The following is an 18602-nucleotide window of genomic DNA, read 5'->3' on the forward strand; positions in this document are numbered from 1 at the left end:
TTGCAACCACAAACCTAATTGTTTTTTAGTAGAAGTTTATGTGTCAAACCAACACCGGGTTTCAGATGGCGTCTCTTCCGGTGTGACCTGCCAGTGGACCTGCCACTATAGCTGACACTGCCACAATTTGAGCTAGCTGTTGCTCATCAACACAGAAGAGATACTAGAAGGATGCATGGCTTTCAAAATGGTTTAAAAACAAAAACTTAAAAAGAATGGCACACATTTAAATCAATCTTTACTGAGTCTTTATTCTACAGCCTAAACGTTTCAATTTTCTTATTAATCTAATGGATTCTTAGCCGGTTTTGCACACAGGATGATGTTTTTGGCCACTCTTTTTTTTTGCAAAAGTGGTCCATCAGATTGAATGGAGAACATCTGTGACAATCAGATTTCAAGGGTGCTCATGGATTCTCGACTGGACTTTGACTGAACCAACAAACACAAGACTCTTTATTTCTTAACCATCCCATTGCAGCTCTTGCTATATATTTGTTCTGTTATGAAGTGAAACTCTGCACCAATCAATGTCTTTGGCCATATTTCACAAGTTGCTTGTTTTCAGGAATGCCCTGCGTTTATCTCTATCCTTCTTTCCATCAAATCTGATCGTCTTCTCTCCACAGCATGATGCAGCCACCACCACTTTAGGGATGGATTATTCTGGATGATCTGCAGTGACTTTTCAATCAAAGTTACCAAGGATGATAAAAGATTTCTAAGATTTTCAGGTTCCCATTATTCATTCAATAATTACAAAACTAATCACATTTATCATTCCTTTTTATGTGTAATAAAATCCTAAAAAACAAACATTTGTGGTAATGTCAGGAAGATATCAGTTAAAGGTTTTAATAACTTTTCCAAGGTAGTTGTCAATGCACAAACTGTTTACAGAAGAAACAGACAGGCTAATGTGTCAAAAAGTATTTTTTGTTTTTATTTACATATTACAAAATCCACACAACCAATCAAATGTAGAGTCACTGGTGTAGGTTTTTTTTTATAAAACAACTTATTTTTCTTTTGTGCTGGAAAATCCACAAAAAAGTCAGCATTTTTGTAATTTAGAGGGAATCTCCAACTTGACCAGATGATATGAAATTCAACAATAATAAATCAACCAGATGCTGTCAAAGCTGCCAGACCTTATTTAAAAAAAAAAAAATTTAAAAAAGTACTGGAAAGTATAGCTACAGTGTTGCTGATGCAACTTTTGTCTGAGGCATTTTTATGTGAATCCCTTTAGTACATGGATTCATGCGTTTCTTCAAATTTGAACACTCAATAAAACCATGTTAAAAACAGAAAAAAGCCTCGTCTTAATTAAGCCTTAAGAAAAGGCTGAGCCTAATGTTAATTGTTCTAATCTGCAGACATATCTTGAGTTGGTTAGGAAAGGCAGCATTTTACAGATAATAATGTTAAGAATGCATTACTACAGTCTGAATAACATTTTAGCCTTTTATGTTGCAGTTGTTATTGTGCTATTCTCCAATCTGCGATGCTTTAACAGCAATCCAAAAAAGCGTAAACTATTTTTTACAGTATGTTTGATCTGAGAATATGAGAAAGTACTTCACACTTATTGTAACAGAAAACAAAACCGGATATTAGTATAACAGAGCACTGCTTTAAGTTTTCAGCGTCTAAAAGAAACAGGTCTGTTTGCTTAAGTCACCACCAAGTGGTGTAAAGGGGGAAATACAACACAGCTCAACCGACGGCTTACTAAACAGACTGAAAACATTTTTTAGTAAAATATCTGATCACATTCTATCAACTTGCTTTAAAAATTAAAGGCAGCTGTGTTTTGACAACATTTTGCTAACATTTGAAGTCTTGGGGCTGTCTCGACTTCTCACAGTAAGATACGAATAAAACCACTTTTTTGCAACTCTTTAATAGTTTTATCAATATTCTGAAAAGAGTGAAAAAATGTTGGAACATGTATAAAATACAAGTTTACATCAACTCAAAGTCATTCAACACAACTCCATCATTATATCCATATAGTCTGTCACTCTGTAGTTCATTTAACTGCCAGGTATTTTCTTGTAAAAAAAACTAAATACTTTTGCTGTCGATGTAGTTTGTGGAGGATGTGTTGTGTATTTTGCACTCGTATAACAAATAAAAACAGAGGCAAAGAGCTCCGCCTCTGACAGGTCACAGTCCCTGATGGTCCTGCTGGGAACCTGAGAGTCAGCAGTGTTAAAAAACTGGTTAGATGAGAAGTGAAGGGGTGGGTTTCTTCCCTGGCCAAGCTTCTTTGGCATACTTCTTTTTTCGTGGCTCGTTGACAGTTTCTGGTAGGTAGGGGGCTGTCACTGGTGTGGGGTTCAGTGTTATCGGGGGCTGAGGAGCCTCTGGGGCCAGGTCTACCTCAGGCGCCGGGTTGGGGAAGGGCAGAGGCAGCCCGCCCTGCATAGCAGCACCTCCTGGAGCTCCTGTTGGCTTGTTCTCGTGGCTGGTTGGAGGCAAGTCCCCGTACAGACCCCCACCCAAGCTGTAGCCGTGAATGCGCTTGGAAGCCAGGTCATCCAGACCCAGAGTATTTTGGATGTCAGATCTCCGCTTCTGCAAGACGAATGAAAGAACAACAACTTCAGAAGACTAGCCAAACTACGATTCGCTTTGTAGCAAAATCTGTTAGCTGAGAGAATCATTTTAAATACAGTCAAGAATTACCTTCATGGGGATGACAGCTGTCTGCACCATATTTCTAAAGCGCCCGACTGAGGGGTCTATATCTTCTGTAGGAATAAACAAAAAAAACAGTTACACTTCAGTGCACAGACAAAAAGATTTATTTGGGTATTTAATGAGCAGGCTGAAAATAATTAGATAGAAATGTAACATAAAAAAGTAGATTTTTTTATGTTACATTTCTATGTAACATAGAAATGTAAAGTATGCCAAAGAACATTTCTATGTAACATTTCTATGTAACATAGAAATGTAAATCTAAGCCCTGATGAGGAGTCTGCTAAAATCAGTTCATAGATAATAAATATTTTATTCTCCAAGTTTAAATTTAGGGGACAACAATTCTTCAAATAAAGTTTCTCCTCTTGCACTTTGATTTTCAGTCTCATGTGGTCACAGACTATACACAACCAGGAGAAATTGAGTAAAGTATTTTTAACAAAGTAGTTCAACTAATTATGTTCATGTTGAGTCAAGAAAAACAACAAAATTGAACTATTCTCACAAACGTCAATCCCAAAACGTTAAATTTACCTGGATTAATGATGGAGTCTTCTTCACTGAAAGTAACTCTGGAGTTCTTGCGTTTCCTCTTTGGCCTCTGGATTTCCAGGTTGCCTTCCTCGATTGTCAGGATGGAGATGCGTTTGTTGTGAGCCGTGTTAAACTCTGTCAGGTTCTAGAAATTACAAAAAAAAATAAAAATAAGTGATTATTATGTCAAGCAAGAATCAGTTTTTTTTGTTTTTTTTTTTACATTATTCTCCACTGGACTGGATATTACCACAAAACATGGTTAACCTCAAAGTGATATACTTAGTAAATGGAAAGATTTACAAAAAAAAATAACATAGCTAAAACCTTATAAACAATTAGAACTGTCAAAATATATTTAATGTATTTAAGCAAAAACCTAAACAAACACAAGCCTGTCCAATAAATAGCTGCTTATAACTTCACTTTGGTCGATTTACATAAACAAAAATGCAGATAAAGGGATAAATAGTCATGTTTCCAATATTAATACAATAATAATAATGTTTAATAACATAGTAATAACATACTTCCAGCTCTGTCTCTTCTTCTGGAAGTCCAAGCAGTCCTTTGAGCTCCTCTTCATCCCCCAACTTGCTGTCTCCTGTGCCAGCGGTGCCTTGGGTTTGGGGTTTCTCTCTAATGGTGTAAGTCCGTGTCGACGCCCCAAAAGATATCGTGGAGTCTATGGGAACCTGCTGAGGCTTGTGGGGCTCAAGGCGAATGTGGCCAAGAAAAGTACCGTGTGCTGAAATAAAAATGCCTAACGTTAGGAAACCTTGAAAGCTGATGAAAAATATTTTAATGACACTATATTTGGCCTTTCCAAATTGCCCCTAGGTGTGAGTGTGTGTGTGCATGGTTGTGTGTCTTGTGTGTCTCTGTGTTGCCCTGCGACAGACTGGCGACCTGTCCAGGGTGAMCCCCGCCTCTCGCCCGGAACGTTAGCTGGAGATGGGCACCAGCAACCCTACCGACCCCACTGAGGGACAAGGGTGAAAGAAAATGGATGGAAATGGATGGATGGACACTATATTACACAGGAACATGTGTTGAAGTTTATATTGTTGTCTCATAAGGCAGTGTTCTAACTTCAGGCCGTTTACAAGTCGAAACCAATGTTAACCAAGAGATGTATTGATGCACTAGCTGCAAAAAGCTAAAATAGCCAGATCTTTTTCTGATCAGTGAATGCACCTTGCTGGTGTAATGGCCCCTTTTCCATTAGGAAATTGGTTCCCAAACTCTGCAGCTTCTGACCCACTAAATAAAAATGTAAGACCCAAACTCTTGGTTGCATCAACTAAATATTGGGCAAAGGCTGTGAATCCCTTTGTTCATGTGCCATCTTACTTTTTTTTGTTTTACATCCATCCATCCATTTTCAGTTAATAACAAATGTGGATAAAGTGAAACATGGTGAATACTCTTCACATGCACTGTACATATCCTGCAGAGATTAGACACTTTTCTTAGAAAGGAAAATCACACTAATCACTGATATAGCAAAGAAAAGATGGGGAATATGTAAAAAAAAATATGGATTTTACAAGTATAAATACTTGTAAAATCCAGTTTAACTGCTGAGTTACATAAGACATTGAAATCTTTCCTACACACACCGTTTGACTCATGTGTGTTTGGTCCTGATAAATAATCAATAATGCTTCACATCAGAGAGGCTATGGTTACAATGAACGCATGAATGATTTAATGATCCAATGTACGACAATAAGTCAGAGGGGTTTCTTTGTCTCAAATCTAAGATGGACACAACTGTTATACATTTTGAATGAGTATTTCAAAATCTTATAATATGGTGCATGTTACATTTGCAGTTGTCTATAATATCTAAACGTGTAAAAAAGATATGCTGTAATTCTTTATAATTGGGTTGTATTTGCCCAAAGTATTGTCAGTTCATGTCAGTTTTTGTTTTTTGCTGTTTTTTTAATTTCACTGTAAGGAAGGTTACATTTTGAATTCACTCAGACATTAGACATAGTTATTTCTAAGTTCTTGAGAAATTTGAGTCCATTAAAATGAGCATCAGCAAATAAGCGCATTTCTAAGAAAACCATGAAAATTATAAAAGGCAGCATGTGTAGGATATAAAATATTATTATTTTATAACATGTCTAAACGCATTAAAGGCTTTAAAAATAACAGGAAATCAGGAAAGTTTCCCATTAAGAACCACAAAAATACAATACAAATTCAAGATTGCTAATACAGTTCTATTAATTTCTTGCCGGCAATTATGGTCTTTCTGCACAATTAAAACTCTACCCACATATTTAAAGTCCAAATGAAAATAGTTAATTAAAAAAAAGTGATCGTAAAAGATCTCTTACTGCTGTTTAGGTCTATGAGGAAGACCCTTTTCAGGTGTTTGTGGTAGACTAACGCTGCATGAACCCGAGAGCAGGACTGATGGTCGATGGTGAAGTCGCACCAGTCGGGATTCCTTCCAAACAGGTAAAACTTCTTCTCATCTATGATCAGTTTCTGTAAGGAGAAAAAGTATTTGTGAAAAACACACTGAAAGCACATCTAAACCGCGTCATCCTGATGCATCTGTGCCTCTGAGTTATAACTCTTCAGTGTTGCTTCCACTGAAGGGCTTAAATCTCATGGCTGATGTTGCTCTCGCACCGTTTGAAGCCGAGCAGCCACAGAGGAACCCCACATCTGGGACACAGCAGACTGTCAGACTCGTATCTGGTGCACATTGCTAACATTAAAACGACCACTGCATTGTTAACCTACATCTGTAGAGCTTCACTTACCTCTATCAATTTGTCCCCTTTCATCACGTCCAGATGAAGCCCTGTGGGTGGTTTCCCTGCCCTGCAAGCAAAAGGTTAGAAACTCCTGTGATGATTTATTTAGTCTAAACACTGCAGAAGTCATATTTACCAAATCAAAGAGGAAATTAATTAAAAAAAATAATCTAAAATTTATCTACAATATTGTTAATTTGGTAAACAGGATTCAGCAAATGAAAGACACGATGCATTGATCTTTCTGGCTAATTCATTGGCAACATTGACGGGTTAGCCTGCTAGCTTTATTTAATGCTAATGTTAGCAACAGATATGATTTTATCTCTAATAAAAGTCTCCCATACACTTTAAAGTTCGTTGTTTTGTTGGTTTGCAACTAATAATGATCTACAAACATCGTGCTGCTACTTTGGCGTGTGCATTTGGCTCACCATGATGGACAATCAAAAGGAGGAGGACCGTCTTTGCTTGTGTTACTCGCCATCTTGCTTCAGCGCATTAAAGCCGAGGTGCATCTTGGGAGAACCGTGTTCTGTGTTTCTGGGAGTTGTAGTTTTATCGTTCTATAAGAAACCGACGCTTAAGCCACAACTTTTGAATGGAATAAAATATAATATCCCTCATTATACATAGTGAGAAAATGCAGGTGTTACAACAGCAACTGAGCATGAATTTTCGCACAATAAAAAAATAATAAGAAACTGTAAAGGCAGGATACATTTGAAAAATATTACAATGTAGAAAAGACATTACTCTATTTGATAACTATTAACCTACTCAGAAATGTGCAACTTAGTACCTTAATCGCCACTTTATGCAACAAAGTCAAATCATGTCAAGTTTATAGACTATAGCACATTTTAGTAACAGTGCAGTTCAAAGTGCTTTACATGATAAAAACATCACAATGAATAAACAAAAAAGAAGCATTACATCACAGTGGCAAAATAAAGAGAAGTAATAAACAGAGTAGAATTGTCCCAGTTATTAATCAAACACAGTTCTAAACAAATGGGTTTTTATCTTCGATCTAAAGGAACTCAGTGTTTCAGCAGATTGACAGATTTCTGGAAGTTTCTTCCAGATTAGTGCAGCATAATGAAGCCTTGTAATTTCAATTTTAGAACACATCAAATAAAGTATTTAAATATTATTGTTTGCATGCAATCTAATGATATTTGTATTCTTTAAGAAAAAAAAAACTTGGAAAAACAGTAGAAGCAGGGCAGTTGATTTTTTTTTTAAATTTTACATTATACCTCAAATACTTTAAATGTGTTTTTTCCCTAGGAAATGAACCTACTCAAAAAAGTACAATTGATAAGGAAGAGGAAAATGAAAGTTCAGCATTTCCGGTTCCATGCTCCACATTTTACTGCAATTACAGCTGCATATATTTTGCAATAAGCCTCTTAAAAGTTTGCACATGTGGAGATAGATAAATCTGGCTATTCACAACTCCTATATTTTACTGATGATCTGATTCATGCCACACTTCCCCAAACATGTATTTTAAAAATCTGATCTTATTTTGAGCATCTGCAAAAATTGGTTTTCAAGTCTCCTCCAAGAGTTCGATTCTCACTTGGGCTGAAATGCTTTAATCTAAATAGAACAGGACAGAAACATGCTAAATTGTTTCTCAGTGGGAAAACACATGTTAGGAGATTCACATATTCTATATTTTACTGATGATCTGATGCATGCCCCACTTCCCCAAACATGTATTTTAAAAATCTGATCTTATTTTGTTGCTGGAAACACTTTTCACATTAGACAAAAGTAAAACAGAAATAATTTCCCACTGAACAAATAAAGGAAAGGGAATAAGTGTCACAGAAAATCAGAGTATTAGATATGTCTTTTCTTGATTGAACTCAGTACTAGATCACAACTTGACCTCCTTTTGATTTTCATAACATATTGCTGATCTCAACTACAAAGTTATCAATAAGATAAAAATAAAAGATCATATTCTAAAAAGAAGCACTAGAGGTCTCCAACTCCTCATTCCAAACTTCTCAGCATGAAAGTGGCACCGTAAAAAAAAAAAGATTTTGTAACATTGGTTTGAAAACCTGAGCACCACAAGTTTCTCGCAGTATTATATTTGCTGCAAGGACGTAGCACCTTTTGTTTGATGGTGATGGGGGAGGGGGATCAAACCAACAGATCAGGCTGTTCTTTGAGGTTTTTTCTGCCTCATTTCAAAACTGTGGGTTTTACACTCTAGGCCTTTCAGAGACAGGAGAATGTTTTCTGCATTGTAGTGTCTCATTGCAGCATAGGGAAGTGAGGCTGCTTACTTTTCCTTGCATGTGTCAGTCTACCTTAAATTTCCCAGCATAAGGATGTGTCATAAGGCTATATTATTTTTGGAAAACGCTGATGCTTGATTAATTTAAATTGATGATAATTTTTTTTCTCTGGCTCGTGCTTTAAGTTACAACCTTTGTTTTTAACATTTTCTTTTCAGTACTTTCCATCAGGCTGAGCAAAATTATTTATATATATTTTTTTGGCTATATATATTACATAATATAATGTAAAAGCTTTGTGTTTTGACAAAATAACAAATTTAGCTACTGGATATTTTGTCAGTCACAGAAATTGATTTTATTCTTTCAATTTAAGCATATTTCCTTCAAAATTGTCCCTCTTTTTCTTGTTTCAGTATGATAGTATTCAAAGTAATGGAGCCCTACAAGTGAAATGAATGAATGAGTGAATTATGAATTAAAAGCAAAATGTTAAAAGCCAGTATTTCCACATCTTTACAATAAAACAGTGCCCAAGTAATAGCACGTAGACTCCTTCAGTAAATGAAAAAAAAAAAAAAACCTTGTGCAAAAGCTCAGCTCCTGTAACTTCCTCATTCACTTCTGTGGTTTTGAGCTGTGAGTGCAACTCCTCTTTTTGCTGCACTCGTCATTTGCCGCCTGCCTTCATTTCTTATTTGCAGCTCAGTGAGCAGCAATGGCAGGCAACATTGCTTTGCCGCTTCAAGAATTCATCGCCTCACTGGACAACACCAGTTTACCAAAAATTTTGCAAGTTTGTTCTGGAGTGTATTTCCAAGGTAAGCAATTCCTTTTTTGTTATTGGTGGGAAATTCAAGTCTGACGTTGTCCGAGTACAAGGATTAAACAATCAGAAATTATCACATGAGATCAGACTGGATTCAATTATGTCTGGTTGTCTAAATAAGTGCAAGTCTTTTGCAAACCTTTATATGAGCATGTTTTCCTCAGTTACTTATGGATCATTGGTTACTGTTGACAAATACGACAGTCAAGAATTTGTTGCGGATTTAAATTCATGTCCACGAGTTTCAAGGGGAAAAAAAAAAAGAGTCACAAACAATTATAAAATACAGGATCTTTCCTGACTAAACCTATCTTTTGTCAATTTCTTGTCTTATTTTTCCTTATCAGGTTCGATATATGAAATTTCTGGAAGTGAAGTGTGCTTTTCAACTGGGGATCTCATAAAGGTCATTGGTATTGAACTGCAGTCTGTTTCCTGTGAAGATGTCACTAACAATGAGAAGTTTGAGTTGCCAGTCACTCACACAGGTTGGCTGGAAATACATAATTTGAATAAAATCTATACTTTTTTTTTTTTTTTTAAATCTATTTGCTGTTCACTAACATACTTCAGTTTTTTCTAGGATTGTTCAAAGTGGTCCCCGAGAAGATGCCGTACACGTCAGTCGAGGAGATGTTGAGTCTGAGGCCCGTGGGCCTGGATGATTCCCTTCCTTTTACCTTCACCAGCCACTCCAAGGTGACCTTCGGCAGTCTCACGCTGGGGACCGGCAAAGCCCTGACCGTGCTCTCTATCAAGAAGCGTGAAGGTGAAGAGGATATGGTGCGCTGCCATGTAAAAGGCCAAACGGAGGCCTCAGCCGAGGTGTGCATTCCTCTGTCTTCTCGAGGGGAATTTTCTGAATGCGAGAGTGAGGAATCCTACACCCTGAAGGAGATCATGGCTTCTCCTTGCCTGCGCAGTCGAAGATTTCGCTTCGTTAAGACCACCAAGTGTGAGCGGATCCTTGTTCTGAGTCCAGTCTATCAGGTCCAGGCCATCATGAACAGTGAGTATAGCCTTCTCTGTACTGAATATTTGCTTTAAAATTACATACATTTCAGTGTTTTGACAATACTTGGCATGCTTTCAGTTGTTTTTAGTGTTGTTTTACGTATTTCAAGTTAGACACAAAGAAGAAAAAAAGGTTGTTTCAAAATTAGCACAATTTTCTTTATAATAAAAAAATATATTCTTGTTCTGGAGTGTAGAAACAAAAGTTTGATTTGAATGGACGTACTTTTTACATATTAGTGTTGATATTTGTCTGGAAAGAATAGGAAAAAGAAAAATAACTGCAGTTGACTCTATCAAAGCAGAGCTAGGGTCATACCAGGGTGCCATTCTTGCTAGAATTGCCACTGGTCCCAATAATTGTGGGTGGCACTGTATATCCATGTTTGTTTTTTTTATTATATGACCACCATTGCCATTTTGCAGTTCACAGCTTTGAGTACAATGAAGTGTGGAAGGCGCTTGTCTGGATTACATACATAAAAATGTATATATATGTCCAGAAGGGAGTGCATGGGAGTTTTTGAGCAGCTTGTTTATCAGAATCCTGGAGATTGAGAAGATGATAGATGATAGGAGGAGGAGTGTGTTGGTACAGATGTTCAAGAAAAAGGGGGATGGTTTCAAGCGCAGAAAATTCCACACAGATACAGTTTTTGGTCTGTGTCTTTGTGAACCTATAGAGAAAGCATGAGAGGGTACCCAGAGAGGAACTGTGATATGGTATGAGGAAGTCTGGGGCGGCAGAAAAATGTGTAGGATAATATAGAACATGTGTGAAGAGAGTGACACGGTGGTGAGGCATGCGTCAGAGTCACTGATGGTAGGTGAGGGGTTTCATCAAGGATCAGCTCTCCTCTTGTTTGCAGTGGTGATGAATAAGTTGATAGGTGAGGTCAGACAGGAAGCTCTGTGGACCATGATGGTTGCAGGTGGCATCGTGATTCTGGTAAAAGTAGAGAGCAAATTAAGAACAATGAGAGAAATGCGGGTTTGCTGAGAGAGAAGAGGAAGAAAAGTCGATAAGATCATGGCAGAAGAATATTTGTGTGTGAATAATGGCTTGGAAGGTGAAGAAGCTGGAAGGAGCAAAAATAGTGAAAGTGGATGAGTTCACGTAGCTGGAGTCAATCATCGACAACAGCTGACCATGCAAAACAGTGGTGAAGAAGAGATTGCAGACAGGGTGGATTGGGTGGAGGCAAGTGTCAGGACAGGAGTGACGTACATGACAATGAGATAGCCTGAAAGTGGAAAAGGAAATACTACAACACAGGAGTGTAACCTGTCGTAATATATGGTTTGTAGACAGAAGCACTGTTTAAATTTCAGGACGCTGAGCTGGAGGTGACAGAGTTGAAAATGTTCTCACTGTCAGATTGCAACTCTCCGTTGCAATCATTCTACAATTTTCTACCCTTCTAGGTTACAGCTGAAACCAGATATTTACATTGTATGTTTAGACATCTGGCAGTTGTACCAATTTATGAACCAGGCATCTGAATTCTCTTGATATACTGGTTGATTTGTGTTGATTTTCCCATAACATTAATAACATTATACAAGGAAGTGACGTGTCCTCCAATTAACTCAGATGTTCTGAATGAGAGTCTTCCAAAAACATTGAGCTGTTTGATATTATGATATAAGATTGCTGACATTAACACTGGCATGCTAATGTCAGTGTATGTAAAACATTAAGACGTTAAGGGCAGTAAATGGAAATACTCAATTAACAGTGCTGCTATTTTTGCATCACAAAAATGTTCCGTTTAAATACTGAAAAAGAAAGGAGGTGTTTTCTGATTCACTTCATGAATTGTCTGCCTCTGCATTGTATTTTCTCTCATTTGCACAGTGAGGAAGAACATACTAAGGTTTCCGTCCAGCCTGGAGGTGGATGTGGTCGATGTCACTGATGTGTGTAAAGATGCAAACTTTGTGACGCCTCTAAACCTGACAGAGGTCCTGTCTCAGCCAGACAAATCATTTCCTGTGGTGGCAGAGATATTAGAGGAGCCGGAGAGCCGCTCTTTCTTCAAGTGCGCGTGGCTGCCAGGGCTGGTCAAGAGCTCCAACCTGATTTTGCACAAGAAAGGAACTACGCCCATGGTCCTGATGTCCAGCTTGAAGGGCCGGAAGACTCAGCAGTACTTCCTCGTGTCCCAGCAGTACAGTGGACGGTTTCGGAGGAGGCCAAGAGAGTTCAACTCGGTGTACGAGGTGTACGTTGCTTCAACGCAGACACACAGCCTGACAGTGAGCGTGACGAGGAACTGTGAGGAAGTCGAGGAGGAGGGTCTGCCAGGCCTGAGCGTTGGGGAGAGGCTGCAGATTGTGGACTGCACTAGAATGGAGTTACCTTCTGAAAGCAATAAAGGGGAGAAGCAGTCTGTCGAGGCTCTTTTGTGTCATCGTCTCCAAGAGCCGGACGACGAGGAGGACGACGAAGAGGACGAGGATGAAGAGAAGGATAAACAGGAGGAGGCAAAAGAGGAGGTCTTACTGCCTCTCTACATGCAGGGTCACTTTGTAGAGGTTCTTGGTGAAAACAAAAAGTATAAACTCTGTGATTTGGGTAAGGAGTTCAGTTTGCCACTGGATGTCAAAGTGGTGAGTCGAGACACTGACCTAGAGACTGATCCACTAGTTGGGTTTTCTTGTCTAAGGATAGAGGGAGCATTGCTGGAGCCAAGCATTCAGGCAAGCTTTACAGACAAACCCGACCACTGTTTCCATCTCCTCCCACAGTGGCTTTCTTTGTCCGTCTCTTTTACCAAAGATGCTCTTCCTTGGCCTCGGGACCAGTTCCCCAAGTGTTTCACAGAAAAGGTTAGCGAGATGACAGACACGTTCTTTTATGAATTTCACAAAAAGGGTAACTCGGACGAGGCTCCTCCACCTCGACCGCCAAAACGAGACCTGTCATCATCAAACTTAGTCAAAAAAAAATCTAAATCCACAAAGAAATCCTCCAAGTCAAAGAAAAACAAAGACAAAAGCGTACCGACGGAGAAGCTTAATGACTTGACGTTGAATCACAAAAAACGTCCCCCTGCTCCACTGCCTCCAGTGAGTACACCCCCTTTTTCGTATTTCTCTTTAAAGCTCAGTGCAACGTTTGTCTTTAGAAGCTTCAACTTGTTTTTGTCTTCTTTTTTTGTTGCGGTCACAGTCATTTTCTGTAATAACCAAAAGATTTCTGACTTCCTCTTCTAATGCAGGAGGGCACAAATGATGAACCTCCTCCACTTATGCCGCGAAAGTGCTCAGCCGCAGATATCACAAGCAAGGCCAAGCCAAACACTTACGTAAAGATAAACCAGCCATTAAAAAGGGGTAAGAATTTTCTTCTTATATTTGAGATATTTTAAGTTAAAATGTAAACATATTTTCTCCAAATTTATTTGTGAAGTCAGAGAATTTAAAAATGTCGGTATCATAGCAAATCATGGTAACAAAAGAGTGGAAACCCCTACATTAATACCGAGTTGAAGAAACATTTAGTTGCTGCCGTTAGTCTTTTGTTTTTGGAGACTACTACCTTCTATTACCTTCCAACAATCTGACTTGACAATATGTGATCACTCAAAATGATAAATGTTCTCCATATTTCTCAGACTGTGAGGAAAACTGTTCTCAGAAGCTCTCTTCAGGAGACCCATAAAATTTTTTGACAAATCTTGGCCATCTGCAAACTTTTTTTTTTTCCTCTCATGCAGTTATCTGGTCAAAGTTGTATACCTGAATGTTTTCAAGTCTGAATTTTAAAACATCAATCGTCATGTCAAAACTATCAGTTCCATCTGGAAAAGTAACCTTTCGTGATCGTTTCACAGCATTGTTTCCACATAAAAACCATAAAATACAAAATGTTTTTTTTTGTTTGTTTGCCAAAAGTTCCATTTTGGATTCTTCACACCACGTCACACACACTCTTGCAAGGCTATGGGACATTTTAACTGTTCTTTCAACCCTTTATCTACATAATTCTTGTCGCACATAAAACATAACCAGTACCTGCCAGAAGATGCTGCAGCTTATTCTGTGTTGCTCTCATCCACTTGACCAGTTTCCGTCTCTTCTTTTCCTCAGTTTTGGAGAGATGAACAGTTTTTGTAACGGTGACTGCCTTCTCTTTGAATATATAATGTAGTGGATATTAAACTAACCTTCTCCTAATTTCGTTCAATAAGATAGTTTGCAGATAAATTAAAAATTATTTCACGGAATACACATTTACAAAAAAAACAAAACAGAGAAAATAAACTTTAAATGTTGTAAACTCAAGACTGAATGCTAAAAGTATATAAACTGTGCAACTGGGTTACTGTAGCGTTTTATTTTTCATACTTCAATATATACATTAAAGATGTATTTTGTAATGATTAATCAATATCTAATGTCTTGATTTCACAAAAAAAGGAACATTTGAACAGGGTCATGGACACGTAAGAGCCTCTACCATCTTGTCAGAAGTTCAGAAAAACATTCGGCTTGATTATTCAAAGTCATTCAGATAAATAGAATGCGTTTAGTTTTCTTTGAGCACACGTTGTAGAAAAAGCAACAACATTTTACAATAAGATGGTTGGAGATGAAAAGGGATATAGTGAATTATTCTCTTTGATTAAAATATCTATGTTTTTCTTTCCCAGACCATCTGTGTGATGTGGCTGCAGACGTGGAAAGTGACCATGACTACGAAACCGTGGATGAGACTTTGGTGGCTGTGGTTAAGACAGCTCAAGAAAACGTGATGTTCTATTAAAAAGAAAGTCCTATCTTCCAAACATTCCTCTGAGCTGAATCTGATGTAGACAGGGAGTGCCGAGTTTAGAAGTGGCTAAATTAGAAGAGCAGAGTCCTCTGCATCGTTCATGAACATTCAGACGATGCGATCATATCCTTCAGTCTTTTATTATTAGCACAGAGTAAAAGTGTATTATTACAGTCTTGAGAAAGTACCTCTGTTATACTTGTGTTTCTCATATGTTCAGCAAGACTCCTCCCTGAATTACCTCTTTATTCCACCAATGAAAAACTTTATACCAGTACGATCCTATTTCACAGCAGACTCGTTTGGAGTGAGGCTCAAGCTTTTCCTCTAACCACTGATAGCTGAAAAGAGTCACTCTGCTTATCTCTTCATCATTTGCACCTGTTACAGTGTGATATATATTAGGCAGCAAGGTCAATTTTGAATGTCACATCGATGTGCCATCAGCAGTGCTGAGTGTAAGAATCCAAGAAAGTTTAAGAGCGCTACATTTTGGCTGCGTCTGAGTAGCTCCAAAAATGCAGCTTTTATTGGTTATCCCCAGTGTTTGGTGGTAATTATTTATCAAAAGTGGGTCAATGAGGAACAAGCACCATGTTTCATTGCTTCATGGGGAAGATAAGGCACAGACCAGTGGTTTGAGTCAACAGACAAGCTACTATAATTTAAACTGCTGCAGACGACGTCACTGCTGGTTCTGACAGCATGCATGCCACCCATGAGGAAGCTGCTATGAGACCAACAGTAACACTTAACAAAGCATTATTATAAATAATACTTGCCTGATTGCTTTGGTGTCTTTATTAAGCGGATAGCACACCCAGCCACATAGTGAAGAAAGTTCTTCAAACCCATGAGGAGCACAGCAAGTTTTAGAAAACGTGGGATTTGTGGGGAAATCAAGTCCAGTTAATGGATACCTTCAGAAGTCCAGGGGTATCTGGTAGAGGATCATAATGTGTATTTATCACTCAATAGATAGTCAGATAAATCTCCATCTAAATTAGGAAAGTGTCAAAGCAAAGCAAATGTCCCTCACTGTTGCTTAATGGGGCAATAGTGATGAATGGGCAATTTTCTCTGAGTTCTTAATTTCTTCAAAATCTTGTAGGGTTTTGTGCTGTCGTGCCAAATTCATGCAGTTGTTCTTTGAAATTATTGGTCATTTCTGCTTTGCCAATCTGATGGCTAAAGTGTGGTGTTGTATCCTCCTGTCAAAAATTAGCTTCATCATTGTTAAAGGCAAAGAGGCTGTTGCTTCGAAACACTTCTGTATTCTCTTATCAGTTGCCAGTCATTTCACTTACATCCTAAATAGTTCTTAGTGATCTTGTGTAAATTTGTGTTACAGCAGTTATTAGTTAACATTATTCAGAGGCACTGTGTCTGAATAGTGTTCAGACACGGAGTCTTGAGCAACCCAAAAGTACTCTGTGCTGTTAAGGTCTGCAGCTGCAAGAACCTACAGCTGTACAGTAGTTATCTACAGTTCTCAAACTGATGTACAGATACCAGTGGTACCAGTGGTTTTACTTGCAGACATTTCAGTGCTACTTAAGACATACAGGTATTGAATATTTATTGTTTTGAAAAACTAATGGTATCTCATAGCTTTGTCACATTGCAACCCCAAAACATGTGACTTCCCAATAAAAAAGAGTAACTAATGTTAGAGTTTGAGAAAAAGGAAACAGATAATAATCAGAATTAATCATTTTACACATTCATTTTCCCCAACATTTACAGCTGCAAATCTTTTGCAGTATTCTCAACCAGCTTGGCTCCTCTAGAGACTGACATTTATGCCTATTCCTGTCCGTCAGCTTGGATGGGACTGTTTTTGAGTTTTGCAGCAGATCCTCAATTGGATCTACTGTAGGTCTCGATCCAGATTTAGTTTGGGCCTGTCATTGCAAAAAGTAGGACACAGATTTCACACTTCTGCAAGGCCTGGAAATAAATATGAACAGAATTAGCCACTGTCAGCTGAACTGTGGTGAAAATATAATAGGCACAAGAAGTGAAAAAAGCGAACTGCTTAAGTACATCACTCTTTGCTTCAGTCACAACTACTTAAAAAGCAGTTATTGTGCAAGACATTTTAAGAAACTCTGTAAGAAGCTGAAGTGAACGAAGCAGTGAGTTCTGGTGGCTGTTCTGTGTTCAGTGGCCAGGCCAACTGATATGGAAAATACAAGGCAATAAAAATTGTTCTTTGAATGTTTTGAATGAAATTGTAGCAAGATGTTCTTTAATAAAACTTGCACAGTGTTAGAAGGGAGTAAATTGTTGAGATGAAGACAGCCAGAAGCGCAGAAATTATGTATGTCCTAAGCACGCAGCAGCCATATTGGACTTTGAAGTCTAGGTTGTTGTGAAATCACCAACTGTACAAACCGTGGCTCCGACTTTAGAGGACAATTTACTTTTACAACCTGAAACATGGAAATACAGGCGTTTCAGTATATAGAAAATTCACAGTTAAACCACATCCTGCAAACATGCAGCCCCCTGTTTCATGGAACAGACGATGTCTAAGCAAAGGGACATTGTGCTTGAAAAGTTGCTTCAGACGTTATTGATGTCAAAACATCAACAAGAACAAGCTGACCGAGACCAAGCTTCAATGTCTTTGTTTTGGCTATATTTGGATATGAAGCGTATTTCGACATTATTTTCAACATGATTTTCTGCGCTGAACAGGCATAGGCATTTTCAAAGAATTCATACTAGAATTATAGTTGCTTCCCTATTATAGTTTTAAGATGTCTCAACGGTTAGTGGTACTTGGAATACTCAGTTTTTATGAAGAATGTTTTTTCCCCAAAAGAGAAAAAAAAATAAAAAGAGCAGAGCTTCCTCTATTTGGGTGATGCTTAATTAAAAGAAACAAAAAACTTGTAGCTTTCCTTTTTAGTATGAGTCCAAGAGTCTCCTGTGAAATACTTAATAGTAGTAGTCATGATTACTACGCTGAAACTCACAAACTAATACTATTCTTGTGTTTCAAAAAACTTTTAGGGGATTTTTTTTCCTGTGTGGTGTATATGTCGGGAGGACTTTTGTATTTACTTGTACAGTTCCTGTATTTATAGTGCAATACTAAGCAATTATCTATTGTATGTAGAGCGTTTTTTGCGTAGCACTTGCAAAATGTAAAAGACAATTATATGATGAAATTAATAGCTTCCTCTTTTAAAAATGCAAACTGCTATGACTCATTGAACTAGGTAAGGGTCGTACTTGCCTGAAAAGGCATTTTTTTGTGTATGTCATTGTGCTACTGTGGCTATGCAAACTAAACAGAAAGTAGTTGACGGGAGCCAAACTAAACCACTTCAGAAACTTCAACTCTTCCGCCAACCACAAGCATCTATAAAGGCAACATGTTAAAACTCTGCATTTGGTTTTGATTAAATATTTTTAAGCTGCAAAGAAAAATGTCAGTGAGTGCACTGGGCTCCATACGGCTTTTGGAAACTGTAAAATGTGCTTCACGACAACTTCTGTGTGATCCTGAGATACAAATTTATGTTGTGGTTCTGGCTGAAGTAGAGAATCTATTTTAAAGCTGTCATTTAAAATGTAATAAATTTGCACAAAACAAAAACTGTGTCATGTAACGCATCAAGTTGAACAGTCAATGCAATAAAATTCAGGTGAAAAGTATATGTGTCTTCTTCATTTTT

The 18602-nt window shown here is 37.9% G+C and overlaps 2 protein-coding genes across 2 annotated transcripts; one reads left to right on the plus strand and one right to left on the minus strand.

Moving 5' to 3' along the window:
* Positions 1–915: 915 nt before the first annotated feature.
* ppp1r8b (protein phosphatase 1, regulatory subunit 8b) lies at positions 916–6552 on the minus strand. The gene is made up of 7 exons (XM_008431133.2): positions 6464–6552; positions 6036–6096; positions 5601–5754; positions 3777–3994; positions 3247–3391; positions 2695–2759; positions 916–2583 (listed from the first exon to the last, which is right to left on the minus strand). Exons 1-7 carry the CDS (start codon positions 6514–6516, stop codon positions 2230–2232), a joined length of 1050 nt encoding a protein of 349 aa, XP_008429355.1. The 5' UTR covers positions 6517–6552; the 3' UTR covers positions 916–2229.
* A 2437-nt stretch (positions 6553–8989) lies between these two features.
* Positions 8990–18567, plus strand: themis2 (thymocyte selection associated family member 2). The gene is made up of 6 exons (XM_008431132.1): positions 8990–9111; positions 9467–9607; positions 9703–10128; positions 11992–13205; positions 13358–13472; positions 14792–18567. The coding sequence occupies exons 1-6, from the start codon at positions 9009–9011 to the stop codon at positions 14902–14904; spliced, it is 2112 nt and encodes a 703-aa protein (XP_008429354.1). The 5' UTR covers positions 8990–9008; the 3' UTR covers positions 14905–18567.
* The last annotated feature ends 35 nt before the right edge of the window (positions 18568–18602 follow it).

Source organism: Poecilia reticulata, linkage group LG16, assembly GCF_000633615.1.
Source record: "Poecilia reticulata strain Guanapo linkage group LG16, Guppy_female_1.0+MT, whole genome shotgun sequence".
Taxonomy (NCBI): Eukaryota; Metazoa; Chordata; class Actinopteri; order Cyprinodontiformes; family Poeciliidae; genus Poecilia; species Poecilia reticulata.

Coding starts and splice junctions, on each gene's coding strand:
- ppp1r8b (XM_008431133.2), bottom strand. CDS start 6,516: ATGGCGAGTAACACAAGCAAAGACGGTCCTCCTCCTTTTGATTGTCCA. Junction 2,760..3,246: donor AGACTCCATCATTAATCCAG/GTAAATTTAACG, acceptor TTATTCCTACAG/AAGATATAGACCCCTCAGTC. Junction 2,584..2,694: donor CAGCTGTCATCCCCATGAAG/GTAATTCTTGAC, acceptor TTCGTCTTGCAG/AAGCGGAGATCTGACATCCA.
- themis2 (XM_008431132.1), top strand. CDS start 9,009: ATGGCAGGCAACATTGCTTTGCCGCTTCAAGAATTCATCGCCTCACTG. Junction 10,129..11,991: donor GGTCCAGGCCATCATGAACA/GTGAGTATAGCC, acceptor TCATTTGCACAG/TGAGGAAGAACATACTAAGG. Junction 13,206..13,357: donor CCCCTGCTCCACTGCCTCCA/GTGAGTACACCC, acceptor CTTCTAATGCAG/GAGGGCACAAATGATGAACC.